Raw genomic sequence first — 19029 nt, 5'->3', positions numbered from 1 at the left:
AATTTATTTGTTTATTTTTTTACTGGTTTTTAGCTTTGTTTAAAAAATACTTGAAGTTATTTCCTTTTCTAGCCACGCACAGTCGAAGGAAACCGGGGGTCTTTCTTCAAGGACCTCGCTTCAGCTCCGTCATAGGCCCGGAAGAAACTGAGAGTTGTGTTGTCTGTGGTGACTACATAACCCAGAAAAACGTACAGCAAGTTTTTTTTTTTTATCTGTTTTTGACGTGAGTTTTAGTGACCTGTACATGTGTGTTATTGGTACTATTAGCAGAAAAATGTGACAATCATGAAGGTGGAGTATCGGTCATTTTAATTGTTTAAGTCCAATTCCATACACACAATCTATTTTTAATGGACAAATATTCGTGCAGTGCCTTCTGCACGGTAACTGATTTCTTTACTTTCAGAAGAAAAGCCGTTGTCATGTTGTGTTGCTGTACTGATGAAGCTGATAAGAAAATATTTTTATTTTTGCAGGAAACCAAAACCAAACACAATATTCAAAATGAGTCCTTTCTCGTGTGGTATCATTAAACAATTTTAACACAATATCCTTTGGTTTAAATAATTAATTTTTAGCTATATATATATATCTTAGAATTTTGCCTTTTTAATTGCTTCCTCATCGTCTAGATGCTAAAAGATAAATGATGTGTCAACATAAATACGTACCTTTTTTTCAGAGGAAGACTCTTCTAGCTCAGCGTTTCCTGTTTTGTATTTGTAGTTTATTTTTGCTACCTCCACACATTACCCTGCACTTGTCACATTAAAAGACATCTACTAGGTGTTTGCCCAGTTTATCTAAATATTTCAAAATAATTTGCTGCTTTTGCAGTGATTGCTAATCCTATTAATTTGGTGTCATCTGCAAACTAGTAGTAAATAAACGATTAGATTATGTTCTTAATTAGACTGTTGAGGCACTTGGTGTTGGCTGATTAAAGCAATATTAAATTCTGGAAAAGTGTTTCATCTGCATGAAGAACAAATTCACTTTAAAACTGCTGCCATCGGTAAGTATTTTATTCATCCACAGTATTTTATTCGTCCATGACGTACACAGTTTTGTAATGGCAGACAATACAGGAGTTTTATGTTTTGGCAGTACATAACTAGACTATATAGTGATTCATAAGGCAATGTAAAAGTATAACAGATTGTTACATGGATAAATCTAAATCATTTTTCAATTTAATGATAAGTTCATGCTGAACTGCAAGACAGCACTAAATTATTTTAAAACAAAATGACCTGTTTTAGTGTGCCACTGTACTGTGTATCCTTGAAGGAAAAGAAATACAGAATTGCATTAATCTCATTTATACCAGTAATTGAATATAGAGCAAATAAGTGTTGATTTTGAGAGCTACATCTAAAGCGCATGTCAATATTCCACACTGTATAACTGCATCTTTAACCATAATTTGAATGCCAGGTTTTACAACTTTTCCATTCATTTATATTATAGTTGCTACATTTTGATTTATATACCTAGACTGCAGACACAGCTAAGGATCTGCTCAAATACTTCACAAATCTTTTATCCTCTGTCCCTTGCTATTGTGTTTGCAAAACAGTGAATTTGCATCCTGACATCAGATGTTAAGTTCTAACAGGTCAACAGATATTCTATAGCTCCTGTGTATTACTGTATATACTGTACGCTACATGTGCACAAATCTGCTTCAGTATAAAAGATGGCAGGAAAAAATGATGGGAGTCTGTTGCTGGTGTATAGCCACAGAAAAGAGCTGCCCATTCTCTTAATAACATCATTAGCATTATTTACAGTGATTTGTTTTCACACAGTTTAATGTGCCCCCACCATTGTGCTCTGTATGTTTTTTGTGTGTCAATTTTAAAACTTTGTTCTGAACGCTTCCCTAAGGCTGATCACAAATATGCATACACAGCACATGCAAGAGGTAAAGTGAAGTAGCACTAATGCATTAGTGTGTTCCCACGTGTAGTTAAAGGCAGTGTAGTGAACCTGCTAGACTTACCAGTAAATTAAAAAATTTTTGCTCATTACATAAGCTTTGTTTTCATGACCGAAGGCAGATAACGGGACACAGAGGTGTCAAAGGTCACCTCCAGGACGCCCTGCAGGGTTCTACAGTCTTGTAGTGCTCCAGTGACCGCCGCTGTGCTGGACATCAGAGGGATGTCAGTCTTTTCCTAGCGTGGAGACGAAGGCAGGCGCCTGCAGTGTTCGATCGTGTCCCAGGCTCTCCCTCCCAGCGGCTGACCTCAGTTAAGGGGCACAGAAGGCCGAGGGGGACATGACGGGAAACCAGACGGAGTCTGTGTGCGGCACACTGGCTTTGAAAAAGTGCTGAAGGGCCACAGGCAGACTGACCTGACCATGTGGACAAAGAGCGGTCAGTGGTCAGTCCTCCCTGGGTGTGGGGGGCTCAATGGACTGCTTCCGCTCGGACATCCTGGTGCATCGAGGGCAAGCGGTGGAATTGTCATAGTAGCAGTCCCTGAAAAGCAACACACGTCTAAAACCACATTCTGGAGGTACACTGCTCTTACAGCTTCATATACTGAGTATCATAGGGAAGTTACGAGAACATGACTTTTCATTTCCATGAGATATAGTAATTCTCACTTGTTTTTCATTCAACAAACAGATTTTCACTTTTAAGAGCTGGGCTCCCTTAAATCATTGACAAGATTCCTCTTTTCTCATATGTTCTCAGATGAGGAATTTACATTTTTTGTTACATCTTAACTTGTCTTATAATAATGGCTTGTGTGTGTTCAGTAGAGGATAGTACCTAATGTTGATGCATTTGCTAACCTCTGGAACAATGTAGCTGCTGTACAGTAAATGAACAGGAGTTGTATTGTTACATATTAATATCAATGTGGAACACAGTAGTGACATGTTCAATCTGTCAAACTGCTTTAAAATAGGGCTCCCTTTTGTTTTCAATGAACAGCAGTAGTACTCCTATGACAATAGCCTGGGTGCAGGGGTGCATCACACTGATGTACAGTTACATTCCTCAGCGAGAACATCAGTGTTGAAGTCGAGGGAGCAGCCCCAGGGCGACGGCACACCGACCTGTGGAAGACGGCGGAGCAGTCGTGGCACACTGAGGTGTGACTGTCGAAAGGAAAGAGCACGTCTCCCTCTTTACACAGCTCACACACAAAGCCCTTGGCCTGGCACCTCTGGGGACACAGAGACAGACGCTCAACCCTGAAGGACAGGACTCCTGGTCTAATGTGATCACGTTATTAGACAATCTGATGAGCCATTTTCACCTTCCTGTAACGACCATCATATACTCATCCATCACTGGGGCCGCCCTTTGACAAATCATGCTTTCATTCAGAGGAATCACCTGTGGCGCCATTCTCAGCACCTAGAACGGCATGAGGTGCTGCCCAAGCCGTTCGGATGGTTGCTCAGAGAGTGAACACACCTCACAGTCCAGCTTGATGTGCTTGGCAAAGGTGGTGTGGATCTCAGTTAAAGAGCAGCTGAGGCGACCGGTGGAAATATCAATCAGGTCCTGCAAGGAGTACATGTCATTGTTCTCCACAAAGTGCTGACGGTCTTGCAGCTGGAAAGGCACAAAACAACAACAATAACAGTTTTGTTGTTGTGTTTTTCAAGAAACTCAACACAAGCAGAAAAAGAAAACAATACAGGGAACATGCTAAATGAAAACAAGGGTATGACTAAAACGACACATTCAAAGATTCAGTAAAAAACATGTCTTTAAGAACGTTTGGAAAATGTTGAAGGCTCTGTGATCCCCTGTGAGGAGCCCAGTCTTCAGCAGAACGAGAAGGTTCTGTAGCCCACTGTGGAGCTCAACCATTCAGAGATATGTGAGCAAAAAAGTACCTTCAAGTACACTTAAAATTGTGAATGTGAGCCAGGACAGTTCACAGAGGTCTTGAGATGTGCACTGATACAGAGTAATGTAGTTAACACAGGCTGCTGAATTCTGTGTATCTGCAACCTATGTTGTAAATGTGAGAGAGCAGTGACTCCAGACAAGATGGAGATTCTTTTTCAGGACCCCATTTCCCAGAATGCTCTGGTAATGAGCAGCTGCTCTCCATCACCTGACTGGCTGATACAAGCCAATTGGTCAGGTGTCAATTTAAAAAGCAGGACACTAAGTTTTTGTGAGTCGGTCATTATCTGAGTGCGTGGAGCTGAGAAAACTTTCAAGAAGTTTCAAGAATTCACAAAACTCCTCTGAAAAGTCTCAGTGGAAGAAAGCCCCATTTGATAGGGACTGAAGTCAGCCAGGAGCTCAAAGAAGAGCCAGGTTTTGTATTGTTGTTTTGGCATTCGGTTTTACGTTTCCTGCACCGTAATAAAACTGCACATGATTTGTAACTCACACCTTCTGTGTGTGTTTGTTTTACCCTGGCCCACCTCTTAACATTCCTACTTTAAGACACCCCACAGCAGGAAGTGTCACTGTACCTTAGAAGATACCACACTCATTAAAGGGCTAAATCATTTTAACAGGATCACACCACTGTATCACTCTTTCAGCATCAGCTAGGCAGAGGAAGGATCTTTACCAAACAATGTTCTGCAGGTGAAAGAAAGACATGTATAAACATACATACTGGAAACAGAAGTGGCAAAATACAGAATATGTTCCAATTATAGAAGTCCTGTAATTTAACTCACAGGAGGCAGGATAACCACAAGCAGCAAGAGAAGGTTTGCTGTACTGCAGGACTGACAGATGGCATATTGTACACTACACCACAGCTGTTTTTTCACATGAATACAATAACAGTAATACTGAGTAAGCTGCTGCTTCAATGTTGGCTTTGAAGTTTTCCCAGAGCTGTGGAAGAAGACTGATGAAGCTCTCTTTCCAAAAAAGCAAATTTATACCAGGAGTCTTCAGAATCATTGTTTAGGTCATCCGTATATATATACAGTATCACTATGCATACAGTGGGTAAGTACAGAATTATTTGGTCATTTCACTATTAGGAAACAACAAAATGTAAAAGTACATACGCTTTTTCCCTCATCTATCTGTATTGTTAAGGCACTGACAATGCAGCCTGCCTGGGTAAGATCTGTAGTGATCAGCCACTCTTCACACTGTCTTTGTGAATGAATAATCTGCCACAAGATGGGGCTCTTCCTGGTTTTATTGTGGTGCAGCTCAACCTGTGTTGAGGACGACTAGAGCACGGCCCCTGCCTCACGTGTTCACCAAAATTGTAGTTACTCCAGGTTTGAAATGAAAATGAATTTTCTGAAATTCTGCAGTCCCCCTGTTCAAGTCAGGAAGCGTCTGACAGAAACTCTGCTGTCCGGGACACACAGTGGTGTTTAATGGCTTCATCTCTGCATGTTCGTGGTTTGTCGGCTTAAGAGGCTACAGCAGCACGTCCTAAACCCTTTGTGTGACAAGAGCGTTCAGACAAACACTTAAAGCTCAAGAGCCCGACACACTTATTTTATTCCCTCACAGTGGATGACAGGCTTTGCCCTCTGTATTCGTCCATTTCAGGGGACATGATAATACCTCTGGTACATCCCAAACCATGGTATCACGAAGCATGTTTTGTCATTTTGTCAGGGTCTTAATGTATTGATTATTTTTTAAAATAACATTGCATAAAAGTTTTGCAATAGCAGAAAATACAATATTTAACAGCAGAATAAGGAGAAGAACTACTGTAAGCCGGTAAAGAACTAACCAGTTCAGAGGTGAATAAAATGTCCAGTCTGATTAAAACAATTAATTATTTACTCCTGGTAGAGGAACATGACCTGCCAGCAGGGGGCTCACCTGTAGCAGAAGCCTTGCCTCCATAGCCTCCTTGCAGGTGATGAAATAGGGCTTCATCAGCAAGATGTCCTGGCGTAGCTTCTGAAGAAGGACAAGATGTAGTCCTTAGCATGATCAATAAAGAGCTTGTATATTCTCCCCATGTTCACACAGTCCAAAAACATGCTGGCAGGTTAACCTGGCCCCAGTGTGAGAGTGAGTGTGAATCCTGTAATGGACCGACGTCCCATCCAGGGTGTACCCTGCCTGCTGCTTGCTGGGATAGGCTCCAGCTCCCCTGCGGTCCTGAATCGGATGAAGAGGTTAGGAAAGACAGAGCTTGATAGTCCACACTCTTCCTGTTCAGTGCCAGAGGACCCCAGCTGGGCTCAAATTGTCAACTACAGTTTTTATTCCGTTACTTAGTTTCCTGTAACGTCAGAAGTTTCTGCTTCTGTTTGGTTCAGTATTTTCAGAAGTTACATCTGGAAGGCTTGACCTGACAAATTCAAGCAGAAAATCCAGCCCGGTATTGTGCAAAACAAAGGCAATGGCACACCGAAAGAATAGGAAACCCAGTACTGTAACAGGAAAATGCCATTAAAAACGTGCTTTTAAGGTTCACACAAACCGGGTGACATATCTCAATATGCATTGCGAAATTAACACACTTTCTCCCCAGAGTGCTTCATTTACATTGCTCACGTAAAAACACCACAGCTCATTTGCAGGCAGAAAAGGTGCAAATATCACTATTGATCTCATTTACGAACAGCGGAATTTGTTGTGGCAGTGGTTATTTCAGAGCCCAAACACTTCCCCATTAGAACTGGGACAATCCGATATCTCGTCAAGAGCAGCAATGCCCTGTGGGCCACCGTCAGCTCATGCGACTAGAGCGGCTCTCGGGAAGCGCCCAGGAGCGCGGACTGGGACAGGGTTCTCACCCGGATCTCCACCAGCTCCTCCACGAAGTTGAAGAGCAGGGGGTTGATTTCTCGGAGCTTCAGAACCGGCCTCGAGATCATCAGGTTCAGGTACCTCATGGAGGAGCGGCACACCTGCAGAGGGAGTCACAGCCCGGTCACCTGCTGCAGCCTCGCGCCACCCTCCTCGAGACTGGCCACCAGTTACAGCAGAGCTGGCTGGCACCCACCTTCCTGGGCTCAAACTCCCAGTTGTGAATGACGCGTGCCGGGACCACCGCAGCGTCGTTCCAGTGGCAGCTGCTACAGTAATACTGACCGGTGTAGTCACACTGTCTGGCCTCGCTCGGGACTCCTCCTGCACCGGACAAAATGTCGAGAAAGACGGGTGTACGGAGAGGAAAGCAGGCTGGCAGGGCAACGACATGAGGGAGCTGGACAGACACTCACTCAGGGACACTGGTGCCCGACACTCCGCACACCTGTAGTCCTGGCTGTCCAGCCCAACCTCAGGGCAGATGTTCAGCTCGTACTCTGACTGGTGGCTGACCTTTGACCTCACGCAGGGCTTGGTGATGAGGTTCAGGCATTTGCTATGGCAACGGTAGTAACAACCTAAGGAAAGGAGGAAAGACTTGGAGATTTCTAGACCACAGCGCAACAGAAATAATCCAGCAGACATGTGGGGAAAAGATCTCCTTCCCCTGGAGACTGGTGTCATGGAAAAGCTACATTTTAACTTGTCAGAATAAAATAGGCAAATGACTCAAAATCCTTGATACTGACAAAAAAGAGGAAAGTCCTTTAGGTGTCAATAGCAGAACCTGACTAAATCTCCCAGTGACAGTTGTAGGAGTGTTTTCTTTTACTGCTTGCCAAAAACACTCTCTCTCAGCTGCACTCATTGTCAGTAGGAAAGTGGTATTTACTTCACTTAATTCTGGAACTTATAAAGCAAATCTCAATACCCAATTAGTAAAAAAACAAAGCTATACTGTATGAGACACGATTGTCCAGACTGGTACAGTTAAACAGCCCTTCCCTGCTCTTCAGGTGCTGCTGCTCCCAGTGCTGCTCCTGGGGGCTGATTTTTATTCCAGCCAAGATCGGTTACACAACTGCACCCTTGATTGTCTAATATTATTTGTTTGAACATTTTGATTGTTTCCAGCTCCTAAACATGTTGGAGGTTGCCTTTTTAAGTACCGCATTTCATAAGCAACCACAAGACTCCAAACCTTTGAGTAGAAAAACAAAGTTTTGCATGTGTTCTAATCAAGTACATTTTTAGCTCAATTACGTAATTAAGCTCAGCTGGAATGATAAGGGCCAGTACTGGGAACCCCTGATCTAGCAATGAGGCAGCCCTCCAGGGCTAGATGTTATATTTAAATCATTTAAATCATACATTTAAAAAGTTTAATGAAATCCCTGCTCTTTCCTTAATTTTACGAGCTACTGTTTGAACTCAGGTTCTGCCTTATTAAGCATCAGCTACAGCTCACAAAGGAAGGCCAATGACATTTCAAAGAGAACCATGCTGAGTTTCACTGTTGCCAGGCAACAGCAAGATTTGCTTACAATGAGCTGGAACTGCCTTGTTCAGCCAATAGGACAGCCTTTCCACACTGTTGGCATTGCTGCTTGACTACGGATTTTTATGCATCAAATTTTCTCTCTTATACAGACAGGCAAGCCTGATATACAATAATCCGCACTGTGAGAGTGGTTTAGGTGTCTGCCAGGAGGAAACAAAGAAGATTGTTTTTTATAACATTTAAGTAAAAGATCTTATAGCACCAAAGGAGATAATGTCTACTTGAGGACTTGTTTTATCAGAAAGACCAACTTATTTTTAGACACCTAAGTCTCAAAGTCTCAGTAAGTCTACATTGCATGGGTGCAGAAATCATCCCCCATAATGTTCAGGTAATATGTTCAGTAGGAATGTCAGGATTGAACTGATCGTGTCTTGTTTGATAGATGGGGTATTTCTCTGTTGAGCCTAGCTGTGATGTACTACACCTCAAACATCGATGTTTAAACCTGCCTGTCACTCGTTTGTGTGTGTAAAAAAATAAGACAGAGGAAAGCCTCGTGAAAATCAAGACACGATCCGATCATTTCTGACTTTCTCTACCCACAGAAATAATTCTGTGACAGTGAATGCTTGCATCCACACAACACGGCTCCAAGTGTAACGAGTTAATATTGTTTGTGTGTGCAAGCATGCTGATCACCTATAGGTGCACAGTATATGTACTGTAACACTGTATTATGTCACAAAGTATGGATGCATGTAACAAGGGCTTTCTTCTGTGTGAATGTGCCAGGGATACCCCATTTGCTAAACTGGAGCTCCATTGAATATCTGTAAGCAGTGTGTTTTGTTCAATGCAGTACAGTTACAAGTTACTTCTTTAAGATGTTACTTTTAACAACTGTCTTTTTAAAATTAACAAAACATTGGGAAAATTAAGTAATCAGTTACAGTGACCAATATGGTGTGTTGCATAACTCCTATGTTGAGTAATTTCCCACAAAGTTTTACTAAACAACTCATGGCTGTAGTGGATTGGTTTTTAAAAGTGACTTTCCCCAACAGTGTTTCAATGATGAAGTGGGATCTAGAGCTGAGAAACCAGCAGACACATGCTGGTGCAGACTCTAGTAGAGAAATGGGGCAGGATCCCACAAGTCAGCATCTGCAACCTGGTGCAAAGCGTGCATCTCAAAATGGCAAATTGTCTTGTGCCCCTGGTGGACAAGCCTCCTCACCTGTGCACTGTGCAGGTGCACCAGGTCTGGACAAGCCTCACACCTGTGCAGGTGCTTCAGGTCTGGACAAGCCTCACACCTGTGCAGGTGCTTCAGGTCTGGACAAGTCTCACCTGTGCAGGTGCTTCAGGTCTGGACAAGCCTCACCTGTGCAGGTGCTTCAGGTCTGGACACGCCTCACCTGTGCAGGTGCTTCAGGTCTGGACACGCCTCACCTGTGCAGGTGCTTCAGGTCTGGACACGCCTCACCTGTGCAGGTGTACCAGGTCTGGATCAGTCCCCAGATGATGGCGCTGCACTTGTCGCAGGTCTGCTTCACACTCTTGCTCTTCTCCTTAGAGAAGCGATGCTCCAGCAGCACTCGCAGGTTGGGCTCCTCCTCATCAGGATCCTACAGAAACGGAGACCAGCGCTCAACTGGGTGACCAGATCTCTCAGCCAGTCCCTGCTTGCCCCCATCTTAGAGATCATCTCTCATGGAAACTCCATTCAGGTTCTGTGTGGGGCTTCACAGATAACAGGAGTTCTTTTCTTATGTGAAAAACTACCCACTAATACATTTCTATTCCAGCCACAATTATTCTAAACAAATCACAATAAGATTTTTTTCTGGTATTGGTAACAGCAAATCTGTCATACAAAGTCAAATGAGATTAAAAGGGGCTTATCGGAGTTTAGGTTACAGTTTAACAAACAACATGCTTCTCATTTATGCCACACAGGAGCTTTAAAATCACAGAGCCACAGAACTCTGGGGGAAGTTACCATGCTGAACTTTAAATTCAGGTAGTACTGTATGTTGTCAGTTTCAGAACTAATAAGCTTCTGTCAACACTGCTTCGTAACAGTAAAAACGGAAATGAAAGAAATGATCGTCTGTATGCTGATTTGGTAGAAAAAAGTTATCTTTTCCAGTCTGACTCTGGACCAGCAAAGCTTTCTGCTTTTGACGAGATAGAAGTAGGTTTTTTTGTGTCATTGTAAAACAGTTCTGTTAAGCTTTGTCACTCTATTTCATAATAGGCCGTGAACGAGAGTCTCTCTAGACAGGTATAAAATGCTAGTGGGTACATAAAACAACTGAGCTCTGTGGCGTGATGTGATGTGGTAAACCGCAAACCGGACCATGGAACAATGACAACGACAGGACACATTCCTGGGCAAGGGCATCACTCCTGCCCCTCCCATGCTCCACAAGTGTACCCCATGGTCCGACTGGCATGAGTATCAGATTTAGTCACTCTGCTCTTCACGGGTTTCCACAGCACAGGTGTGTCAACGGGCCCGCCAGTGTCACAGGCACACTCCTCCTGCTCGGGCTGTGCTGCTGTGCTCCCACCCCCCGGCTGCCCCGCCCCCCTCACCTTCAGCTCCTGCAGCTTGAGGCGGAGGTGGATGAGCTTCACCACGGTGTCCTTCTGCCGCTCTGAGTGCTCGGGCAGCTCCAGGATCAGTTGCTTGCACTCCTCGATGGCCTGCTTCAGCTGCTCCACGTCCGAGGCCACGAACGAGCCCTGGACACACACACACACACACACAAGCCCTGTGACAACACTCCGGCAGGATCAAGTAGGGAGCCACCCTCACAAGTGTGCGCGCTCAGAGGCGCACCCGAGATAACGTAGGATCTGGGATCTGCCGCCTCAGGTGTTCTCCCTCTGACAAGACCAGGCTAGAGCGCCACGAGGAACTCAAATCGGTGAGCGGCTCCACCAGCATTATCAACCCTCATTTAAAGACACACCTTTGCACCAAACATTTACATCATTGGGTTTCACTTGATTTTACTGACTCCATTTTTACTACTGTTATATAAATTACTGCTGTGCTTCTGCACAGTGACTTCAGTTTCTTGAAAAGCACTAACAAATAGAAATATGATCACAATCAAGGAAACAAACACTGGCTACTGGAGCACATTTTGACAGCTTTAGATTTCACAACATTTAAGATAAGATCACTTTATTGGCCACATTCAATTTCTTGAATTAGGAATTTGTCTTTTCGCATGTCTTTGCTCTCCATGAGACACACAGACAGGGAGAGAAGCTGGGGGTCAGAGCGCAGGGTCAGCCATTTATACGGCATCTCTGGAGCTGTTGGGGTTAAGGGCCTTGCTCAGGGGCCCAATGGAGTAGGATTCCTCTGCCGGCCGTGGGATACGAACCGGCAACCTTCCAGCCACAGGCACAGATCCTGAGCCACAGAGCCACCGCTCCACCCATTTAGACCAGTAACTCAGTTCAGCAGCCTCAAGATATCGACAGAGCACCATCAAGTCACACAATGAGTGAAGATTAAAGAACTACCCATCTTTTTCTCAGCTCTTCATCCAATACATTTCTTAACTTATACATGAATCAACCATTAAGGATGACATTAAATTCCTACTAAAAAGTAGGTCTCACCTATTCAGATTAAAGCCCAGTTTATCCCATGTGCTTACAAAGCCTCCCAAGAGCAGACTTCAAACAGAAGACCGCTGTTTTCACACAACACCAAGGAGATTTCCCTGAAATCACTACCTTCCGCAACAATCAGGAAGTGGCCTTCCACTTCTGCAACAGGCTTAATGTAGCCACCACACCACCTGTGAGGCTCAGACACAGGACAGTGTCTCAGCTTGCTTACTTGTTCACCTTTTCAACTACAGCTTCCTAAAGCTTCCACAGTGGCATCAAGTTCTGTTCCCTCTCGTCTCTGTCTCCTTAGGTCATCCCTCCACAGCCCCACAGCCCCGAGAGGCAGGGCCTGAGCCTGCACAGGGCACGAGTGCAGCCTTCATGAAAAGCACCCTCACTGACTGCCCATGCTCAGGGCTCAGGGCTCAGGAATGAAACCCATCCCTGGCTGAAGCTTGACATCAAGTAGGAAAGGAGAACCTGTCTGTTTAACCCTAATGGCCGGTCAGCCAACAGCACCCAGAAGGCTGTGGGAGTGGCCTTTAAAAACCTTTGAAAATGGCATTTACAGTACACCCGGACCTCTGACTGGGTTAAGTACTGATTTTTGTGGACTTACAGTCACTTACGTCAAAATTCAATCACCATTTTGACCCAACTACCAATCACAAAACGACTTTACAAACCCAGTACACCAAAGCCTCCTTTAACGCTGGAGTTGAGTTCCAGAGCAAGGCGTACTGTGGACTGAGGCACTAATAGAGGCAACTCTAGCCCAACGAGGGGGTGCTCCCAGGAGCATGATTCCTTTCTTACATATGAAACATGTGAGGTATCGATAATGACATTACTGAGATTTTTATCACAGAATGTAATTAAAAATCCATTTAATACAGAAGGGAGTTTTAATTTAGAGTTAGACAAGAAATACATAAAGTTTTGCTCTGCACTGATATACTCAGTCAGAGTTTGCAAGGATTAACCACCGTCTGCCTTCCCTGCTCCAGCCTGACTGATGAGGACCTGCTCCTCCCAGGACAGGCTGGGCTGGGGCCCCTCCCCGGGGGAGGGTGTTAAAAGACGCGCCCCCGGCCGGACAGTAACGCTCGCTGGCACTGTCTTCCGTATCCTCAAGGCAAATCGCCATCCCGCACTGGAGTGATCTCTTTCGGAGACGCAACAGGGTGGAAGATTCATACAATCCAGCTGCTGCAAATGATTATGAGAGGAAATTTGACAGAAAGTAATAACACTATATAAAATACTTGATCCTTATATGGTCATAAGCACAAGAGCACCGCCCCTGCCAGCAGCGGCAGCGTGCGAACGAGACCACTGACCGAAGGCCGGGAGAAGTGGTCTTCGGCCAGCCCCAGGTCCATGGTTCTGTCGCTGCTGTGCACCGGCACTTCGGAGGAGAACAGCTCAGGCTTCACCTCTGCGGAAAGACAACAGGAGGGGGGGAATCATCATCATCATCCCCCCTCATCCCTCCTGCGCTGTCCCGAGAGTCTTCAGGGCCGGACGCGGCCAGTTTAATCGTCCCGTGATTAACCGTCTGATAATTCTGTGCTGTCAGCAAACAGCTACTCAAGTAACCTAGGAAACCAGAAAGAAAACCTAAATACAAGTCCACTGAGCACATGCCGTAAAAGTGATGTGTGCGTCACTGACTTTCCTGTGCCTTGGTCAGCTTACAGGTTAGATCTGATTCTACTTATAAAATGTGTTCACAGAACAAAACTGCAGGGGTCTGACACAAGCACAGGAAACCACAAAGCGCACACACCATGAAACGAGCAATGTGGAAGACATTAAACTACGGGGAAACGCTGATGGCATAAATTACAAGAGATTACATTTGAAATACAAGAAGGTCAAATGGAGTACGGGTTTGTTCAAGCACAGACCTGCAGCATCACTCTCTTCACGGCTGGGGGTTTTCCACAAGATATAACTACTGCAACAACAGCTCCTTCGCTGACACTGGCCTGAACTGAAAGAGCTCTTGCGTAAGGCAGTTCAACGTTCCGTGTCTTGGGATGACACGATCCATAGTTGAGTGCAAAGCTTTTCATCAAAAACCACGCACAAGCCTAGCAACAGGAAAAGCTGCAATGAACTTGCTAGATCATTAGAAGCACTTGAGAGGAGCACAGCTCGGGCGTCACCTCTGTGGAAAGACAACAGGAGGAGGGAATAATCATCAGGCATCCTCATCCTTCCTGCGCTGTCCCCGAGAGTCTTCAGGGCCGGATGTTACCTTCATCATTTACATTTATTTTAATTTACTTAAACACAAAAGTTACCTGCATAAACCTCACAGAACATCATTGTGAGTGGCCTTCCGATATCTGTCAGGTGAAGAAAGCAGCAGCCGATCTAGACGAGTTCCAGTTAATTAAGCAGAGTGTGGTTTCCTGCCAGGCTCCCTGAAGCAGTTAACGCTACAGCGGTCTGCAGAGGATCACTTGCTGTATAGGAAGTGATCTGCAGCCCCTGGGAGAAACCAGCTTGTTTCTGTTCCACTTCTCACTGTCCGTTTCGTGTGTCTACCTCGTGCAGGCAGCAATGTGACCAATCACAGGCGCTTTCCCCCGACTGCCCTGAATTTTAAGGTTCTCAGTCTTTTTTAAAAAGCAGTCACAGAGACATGCATTGCCACAGCTTTCTAGGTGCACAACCAGGATTCTCTTCAGAAGGAATGCTGCTTCCTAACTCTTCACACGTCACCTCAGCATGTGCTAAAGTTTGGGTTTTTAAACTCACCAAGGCACTTGGTGCACAATGATCTTACCACAAAAGGTGCAAAAGTACAGAAAACAGCCCAGGCAACTGCCTCCATATGCCTTATAATCCACCTCTCAATGTCCGGCCTTTCAAGGGCAAAAGTGCTAAAAAAGTAAAAATAATTCTTTTTTTTTTGTCTTGTACAACAAAGAACCGAAGCAAACAAAATCAACACAACTGCTTCCATCCCTCGCCTCCACCCACTCTCGTTAGTGCTAACGAGCTCATGGAAACCACAATGTGATTTTTGCTCAGATATTTCAACAACTTTTGGATTTTCTCCATTTATGGGCTTTTTTCAGTTTTAGTCTTTGTTTTAATCCTAATTCTAAGCGGTTGCATCCCCGCAGAGTTTTGTCTGTTAATAATGTCCGGGTTAAATCCCTTAAGATCAGGTTTAGGCGATAATTTCTCCTCTGATCCCCCAGTCCTACAGGCCCCCCTGACCCCACGGCCGGGCGGTAGCATGTCCTCTCACCATGCTGCAGGGGCCCCTCCTCGGGGGGCCCCTCTCCTCGGTCGAAGGGGTTGACAAGGCCCTGGCGGAAGCGAGCAAGTCTCTCATCATATTCCATAGCCCCGGCTACATCTGTGGGAACACAAACACACAGCAGACTGAGCCCCGGCGGCCACCCCACACCCCCACCTGTCCAGGGACACACAGTAAGGGCCAGCAACAGCCCAGCGAGCCCATTTCTCCCGCAGACAGCCAGAGAGCCGGTGGGCCACGGCTTTACCCTCAGGCAGGCCCTAACCGCTCTGCAACAGGAGAGGAAACCGGCAGTGAAGTGACCAGCCAGAAACATGCAAGGTAAAAGCTGGAGACCAGATTCGGGACAGAAGTGTGCCGGATGTTACTGAGAGATGGCAATGCAAAACAGGGCCATTCACAGATGTATTCTGCAATTTCCCTCACGGGATCAATCAATTATCTAGCTATCTAACGCCACCTAGTGACTGCACTGGGAAGCGCTCTGAAGCAGGTGCTTGATGAGCACCGACCGCAGCAGCTGATGGATGGCTGGTGTACCGGGGGTGACAGAGGGGGGCTCTGCACTACAGTGTGTAGGGAAATATTACTGTCTGCTCCTTCTGAAAAGATACACAACACATAAATACCGGTCCACAAAAATGACATCGTTAGTTGGGGCAGGGACGTCCGTTTGAAGCATTTCAACTTGAAAGACACAGAGGTGAAGCAGAAAATTTAACATCCTGGAGTTTGTATATATATAGATACCTACACTGTGACACTAAGCGGTTCAGAGTTCATCTTCATCTCTGAATTTCCAGTTTTAAGGAGTTTTTTCAACCACTTTCTGCCAGAACTGAAAGCGAAACAGCAGGACTGTTTTTGCTTTTTTTTAGTGTGTTTAGAGCCTGGCAGTTATATAACCGACACAGTATTTCATCCGATATCAAGGGCCAGTTGTGGGTAGTCAAACCTGCTTATAAGGCAATTCTGTAAGAAGAATAGACGACGTAAACGAAGTTCACTCTTATCTTGTAATTTGTTAAAATAAAGTTTTTTTCAGTTCCAAAAACGCAACGATACCTTTTGTCGGTTTTGCGCTCTGGCACAGCTATGCTAAGACACAGGAATGCGACCTGTCAGGTATCTGTGTGACAGGTTAAATCGTGGAAGGAAGACGGAAGAACTTAAATATAATGAAAAAGGTTAACTATTTATGCGTAACAGTAGTATCCGAGGCAAAAGTGGTACTCGGACACAAATGTTATTATTGGAGCTGCTTAAAAAGTATAAAATGGATCATTATTTTTTACGTGTTGTGCACAACAATCGTTTTTCGTACTTATTGAATCTATATTTTCTTTTGCGTTTAACCACGGCAATTGAAAGAGGGGGTGACGCTGTACTCCCGGAGCCGAGCAGCGAGTGCGCGCCGGGCTGGTTCGCTCTCACAAGCCCAGCGCCCTTCACACAGACAGCCGAGCAGGCAATTTGTATTCATGGGCAGGTCTAAGGTGTTGAAATGCTATCGATGTCCTCGCAAGTTTTCTTCCCAAATACGCACACATTTGCAGAAACACACGCAACAGCTAGCTAATGCACTATTGGACGGTACAGAAACGCTCTGCTATCAAACCCGTCGCTCAGTTCCGTATAGCAATATACTTGCAATGCCATTTTCCACAAAATCAATTTTATGCATTCCTTTCGTCGTACAGCACAAATTACAGCAGGATTATACGTAGGGCGTAATCGTGGTTTGCGCGCACGCGTATTCAAAAGACAATTATAAACGTTTTTATATTTTTGTTCCGCAGTTGTGTTGCATATAATAATTACAAAAAAAAAGGAGATCAGTCATTAGAAGTGCGCCGAGCTTACCTCATCACTGCATAACACACCAACTGGCCGAACAGCCATGTATGTGTGCTGGATAAACGTGACAGCTTCGTCTCCTTTATTTGCACTTGTCTCTGTCACCTCCCGGCATCGCTCACACCACCCACCTCTCACTGTTGCCCTCCCTGCCTTGCAACACGTTGTTTACCTTTATTTTGCAGTCTAATGCACCGCCCGAAAGCCCATCTAACCCTCTCGCTCTACGGTGGATGACATACTGCGAGAGTCTCCGGTTAGTGCTGGCCTCTGCTGTCCGGCTGACCTAACTGAAACTGGGGAGATGCCGATGTTGCCGACTCCTGGGAATAAAGCAGGTTCTCTTGAGCTGTCCCTCCTGAAGGAATCTTGCTAGGGGTAAGAGTGCAGTTGTGCTGCAGAGGAAATAGGCACCATGCTGGCCCCGGCCTCTGACTGTGGCGCAGTAATCAATAACGGGCCTTAGCTGAAAATTCACCTCCCAACACTTCTGATGAATTATAAATGCCTTTGGACTACCGACTTCTGTTTAAAGATGAAACATTAAACGTGTGGCTTAAACATGTTGCTTTCCTAGTTTTTCCGGAGTAAATGTGTAATTCACTCATTATGAAGTAGTTGCATTTTTTTTTTAGTTATTGGTGATTACAGGATGTGGAATGTCTAAATGAAATCTACGATCTCCCTCCGGGTGTCTGGCACTGTGATTGTTGTTCACAATGCTGGTGCATTGGATGCCGAAGACGGCAACTACCGGGGAGTCAAAAGCGGAGATGACGAAATCCATCTTTTTCGGTTTGACGTCATAACCAAGCGAACACCCCCTTCCCCGCCGCTGACCGGTGTGAAGCATTAAAACATTGTCCACGAATTTCAAGAAGAAAATTAAGATGCTGGCAGGATTGTAGTTGCTCAAGAAATTTTCAAAAGAAGAAAGACAGATATGGGAAGTTATGACGAAATAATGTCGTTATCATTATGGAAATACGGAATATGAAGAAAGTTTAAGTTTAAGGAAGATTAAGTGCAAACACTAATTGTGTGAGGACAGTCCGAATCTCCTTTTACCTGTGTTTTTGAGTGCATCATCTAAGAGTTCAAAACCATTCTTAAACCTCTTCATAACACATTGCAGAGATTCTCAAACTGACATCATTTACAACTGGGGGAAATAAGAAGGAAACATTCTGTGTTTTGTGGATCAGGAAAACCAGACACATGACAAGAATGAGCCTAGACTGGACTGGCTTTGTGACCGGAATTGGTACACTGTTATTTTGGTCCAGTCTTCACCCAACATCGCCACTCCGCAGGTTGCTGGCTTGGAGCTCACACTGAGCACTGACCTGTCTGCCACTCATAGCCTGAACCAGCTGACAGAATGAGAACGGACTCTTTCTCTCACTATATTTCACCTAGAATGGATGAGCAGTAGTCAGGAGAACAAAGCAGACAACGCACTACTGTCCTGAAGCTCATTTGTAAAAATGTCCTGAAGCTCAAACTGTATACATTTTCGGTAATTCATATTACTAATCCATTTTGTAACCGCTTCTTTCAGTTCAGGGTTACAGGACCCCAGGAGCCGATCTCATGCACAAGGCAGGGTACACCCTGGACAAGACGCCAGCCCATCACAGGGCACACACTCACACCAGGGCCAGGTTTGCCACAAGCCGATTAACCTGACAACAGGTCTTTGGTCTGTGGGAGGAGAACATACAGACTCCACACAGATATCACCCCAGGTCCAGGACTGAAGCCAGGGTTCCAGCGCTGAGAGGCAGGAGGGTTAACCACTGCACCCCCGTGCCACCTGCTATTCAAATTTATAGAAAACCTTTAGGTTATTAAACTCCTACAGCCGACATGTTAAACTGCGATCGAACAGAGACGGCTTTTTTGTGCTGCTTTGACCTTCATCTAAGCATGCCTATCGACCGGTCTCTTTAGCTGGAAACCTGATCCCAGCCATTTTCTCCCTCTTGCTTTCCCGTCTGTTCT

The 19029-nt window shown here is 45.0% G+C and overlaps 1 protein-coding gene across 5 annotated transcripts; it reads right to left on the bottom strand.

Annotated features, from left to right (window-relative positions):
* Nucleotides 1-1010: 1010 nt before the first annotated feature.
* On the bottom strand, nt 1011-17510 carry def8 (differentially expressed in FDCP 8 homolog). 5 transcript variants are annotated; one of them, XM_015368265.2, is made up of 12 exons: nt 17198-17454; nt 15157-15267; nt 13229-13326; nt 10851-11000; nt 9736-9877; nt 7159-7323; nt 6939-7066; nt 6730-6843; nt 5804-5884; nt 3443-3583; nt 3079-3188; nt 1011-2491 (listed from the first exon to the last, which is right to left on the bottom strand). In XM_015368265.2, exons 2-12 carry the CDS (start codon nt 15251-15253, stop codon nt 2395-2397), a joined length of 1323 nt encoding a protein of 440 aa, XP_015223751.1. In that variant the 5' UTR covers nt 15254-15267; nt 17198-17454; the 3' UTR covers nt 1011-2394. The 5 variants fall into 5 exon arrangements, with proteins under 5 accessions (XP_015223751.1, XP_006641298.1, XP_015223752.1 ...); XM_006641235.3 differs by having other exon boundaries at nt 17032-17450; XM_015368266.2 differs by lacking the exons at nt 15157-15267; nt 17198-17454 and adding an exon at nt 14198-14374.
* Between the last annotated feature and the right edge of the window lie 1519 nt (nt 17511-19029).

Source organism: Lepisosteus oculatus, chromosome 20, assembly GCF_040954835.1.
Source record: "Lepisosteus oculatus isolate fLepOcu1 chromosome 20, fLepOcu1.hap2, whole genome shotgun sequence".
NCBI classification, from domain to species: Eukaryota; Metazoa; Chordata; class Actinopteri; order Semionotiformes; family Lepisosteidae; genus Lepisosteus; species Lepisosteus oculatus.
Note: the sequence above shows the minus strand (reverse complement) of the source record. Positions and strands in the feature narration are given on the sequence as shown.

What these genes read in the sequence shown, in the direction of transcription:
- def8 (XM_015368265.2), bottom strand. Translation starts at nt 15,253, where the DNA reads ATGGAATATGATGAGAGACTTGCTCGCTTCCGCCAGGGCCTTGTCAAC. An exon ending in GGAGGGGCCCCTGCAGCATG is followed by an intron (nt 13,327 to 15,156) that starts GTGAGAGGACAT and finishes GTCTTTCCGCAG; the next exon opens with AGGTGAAGCCTGAGCTGTTC. An exon ending in ACATCAAGCTGGACTGTGAG is followed by an intron (nt 3,189 to 3,442) that starts GTGTGTTCACTC and finishes CTGTGTCCCCAG; the next exon opens with AGGTGCCAGGCCAAGGGCTT.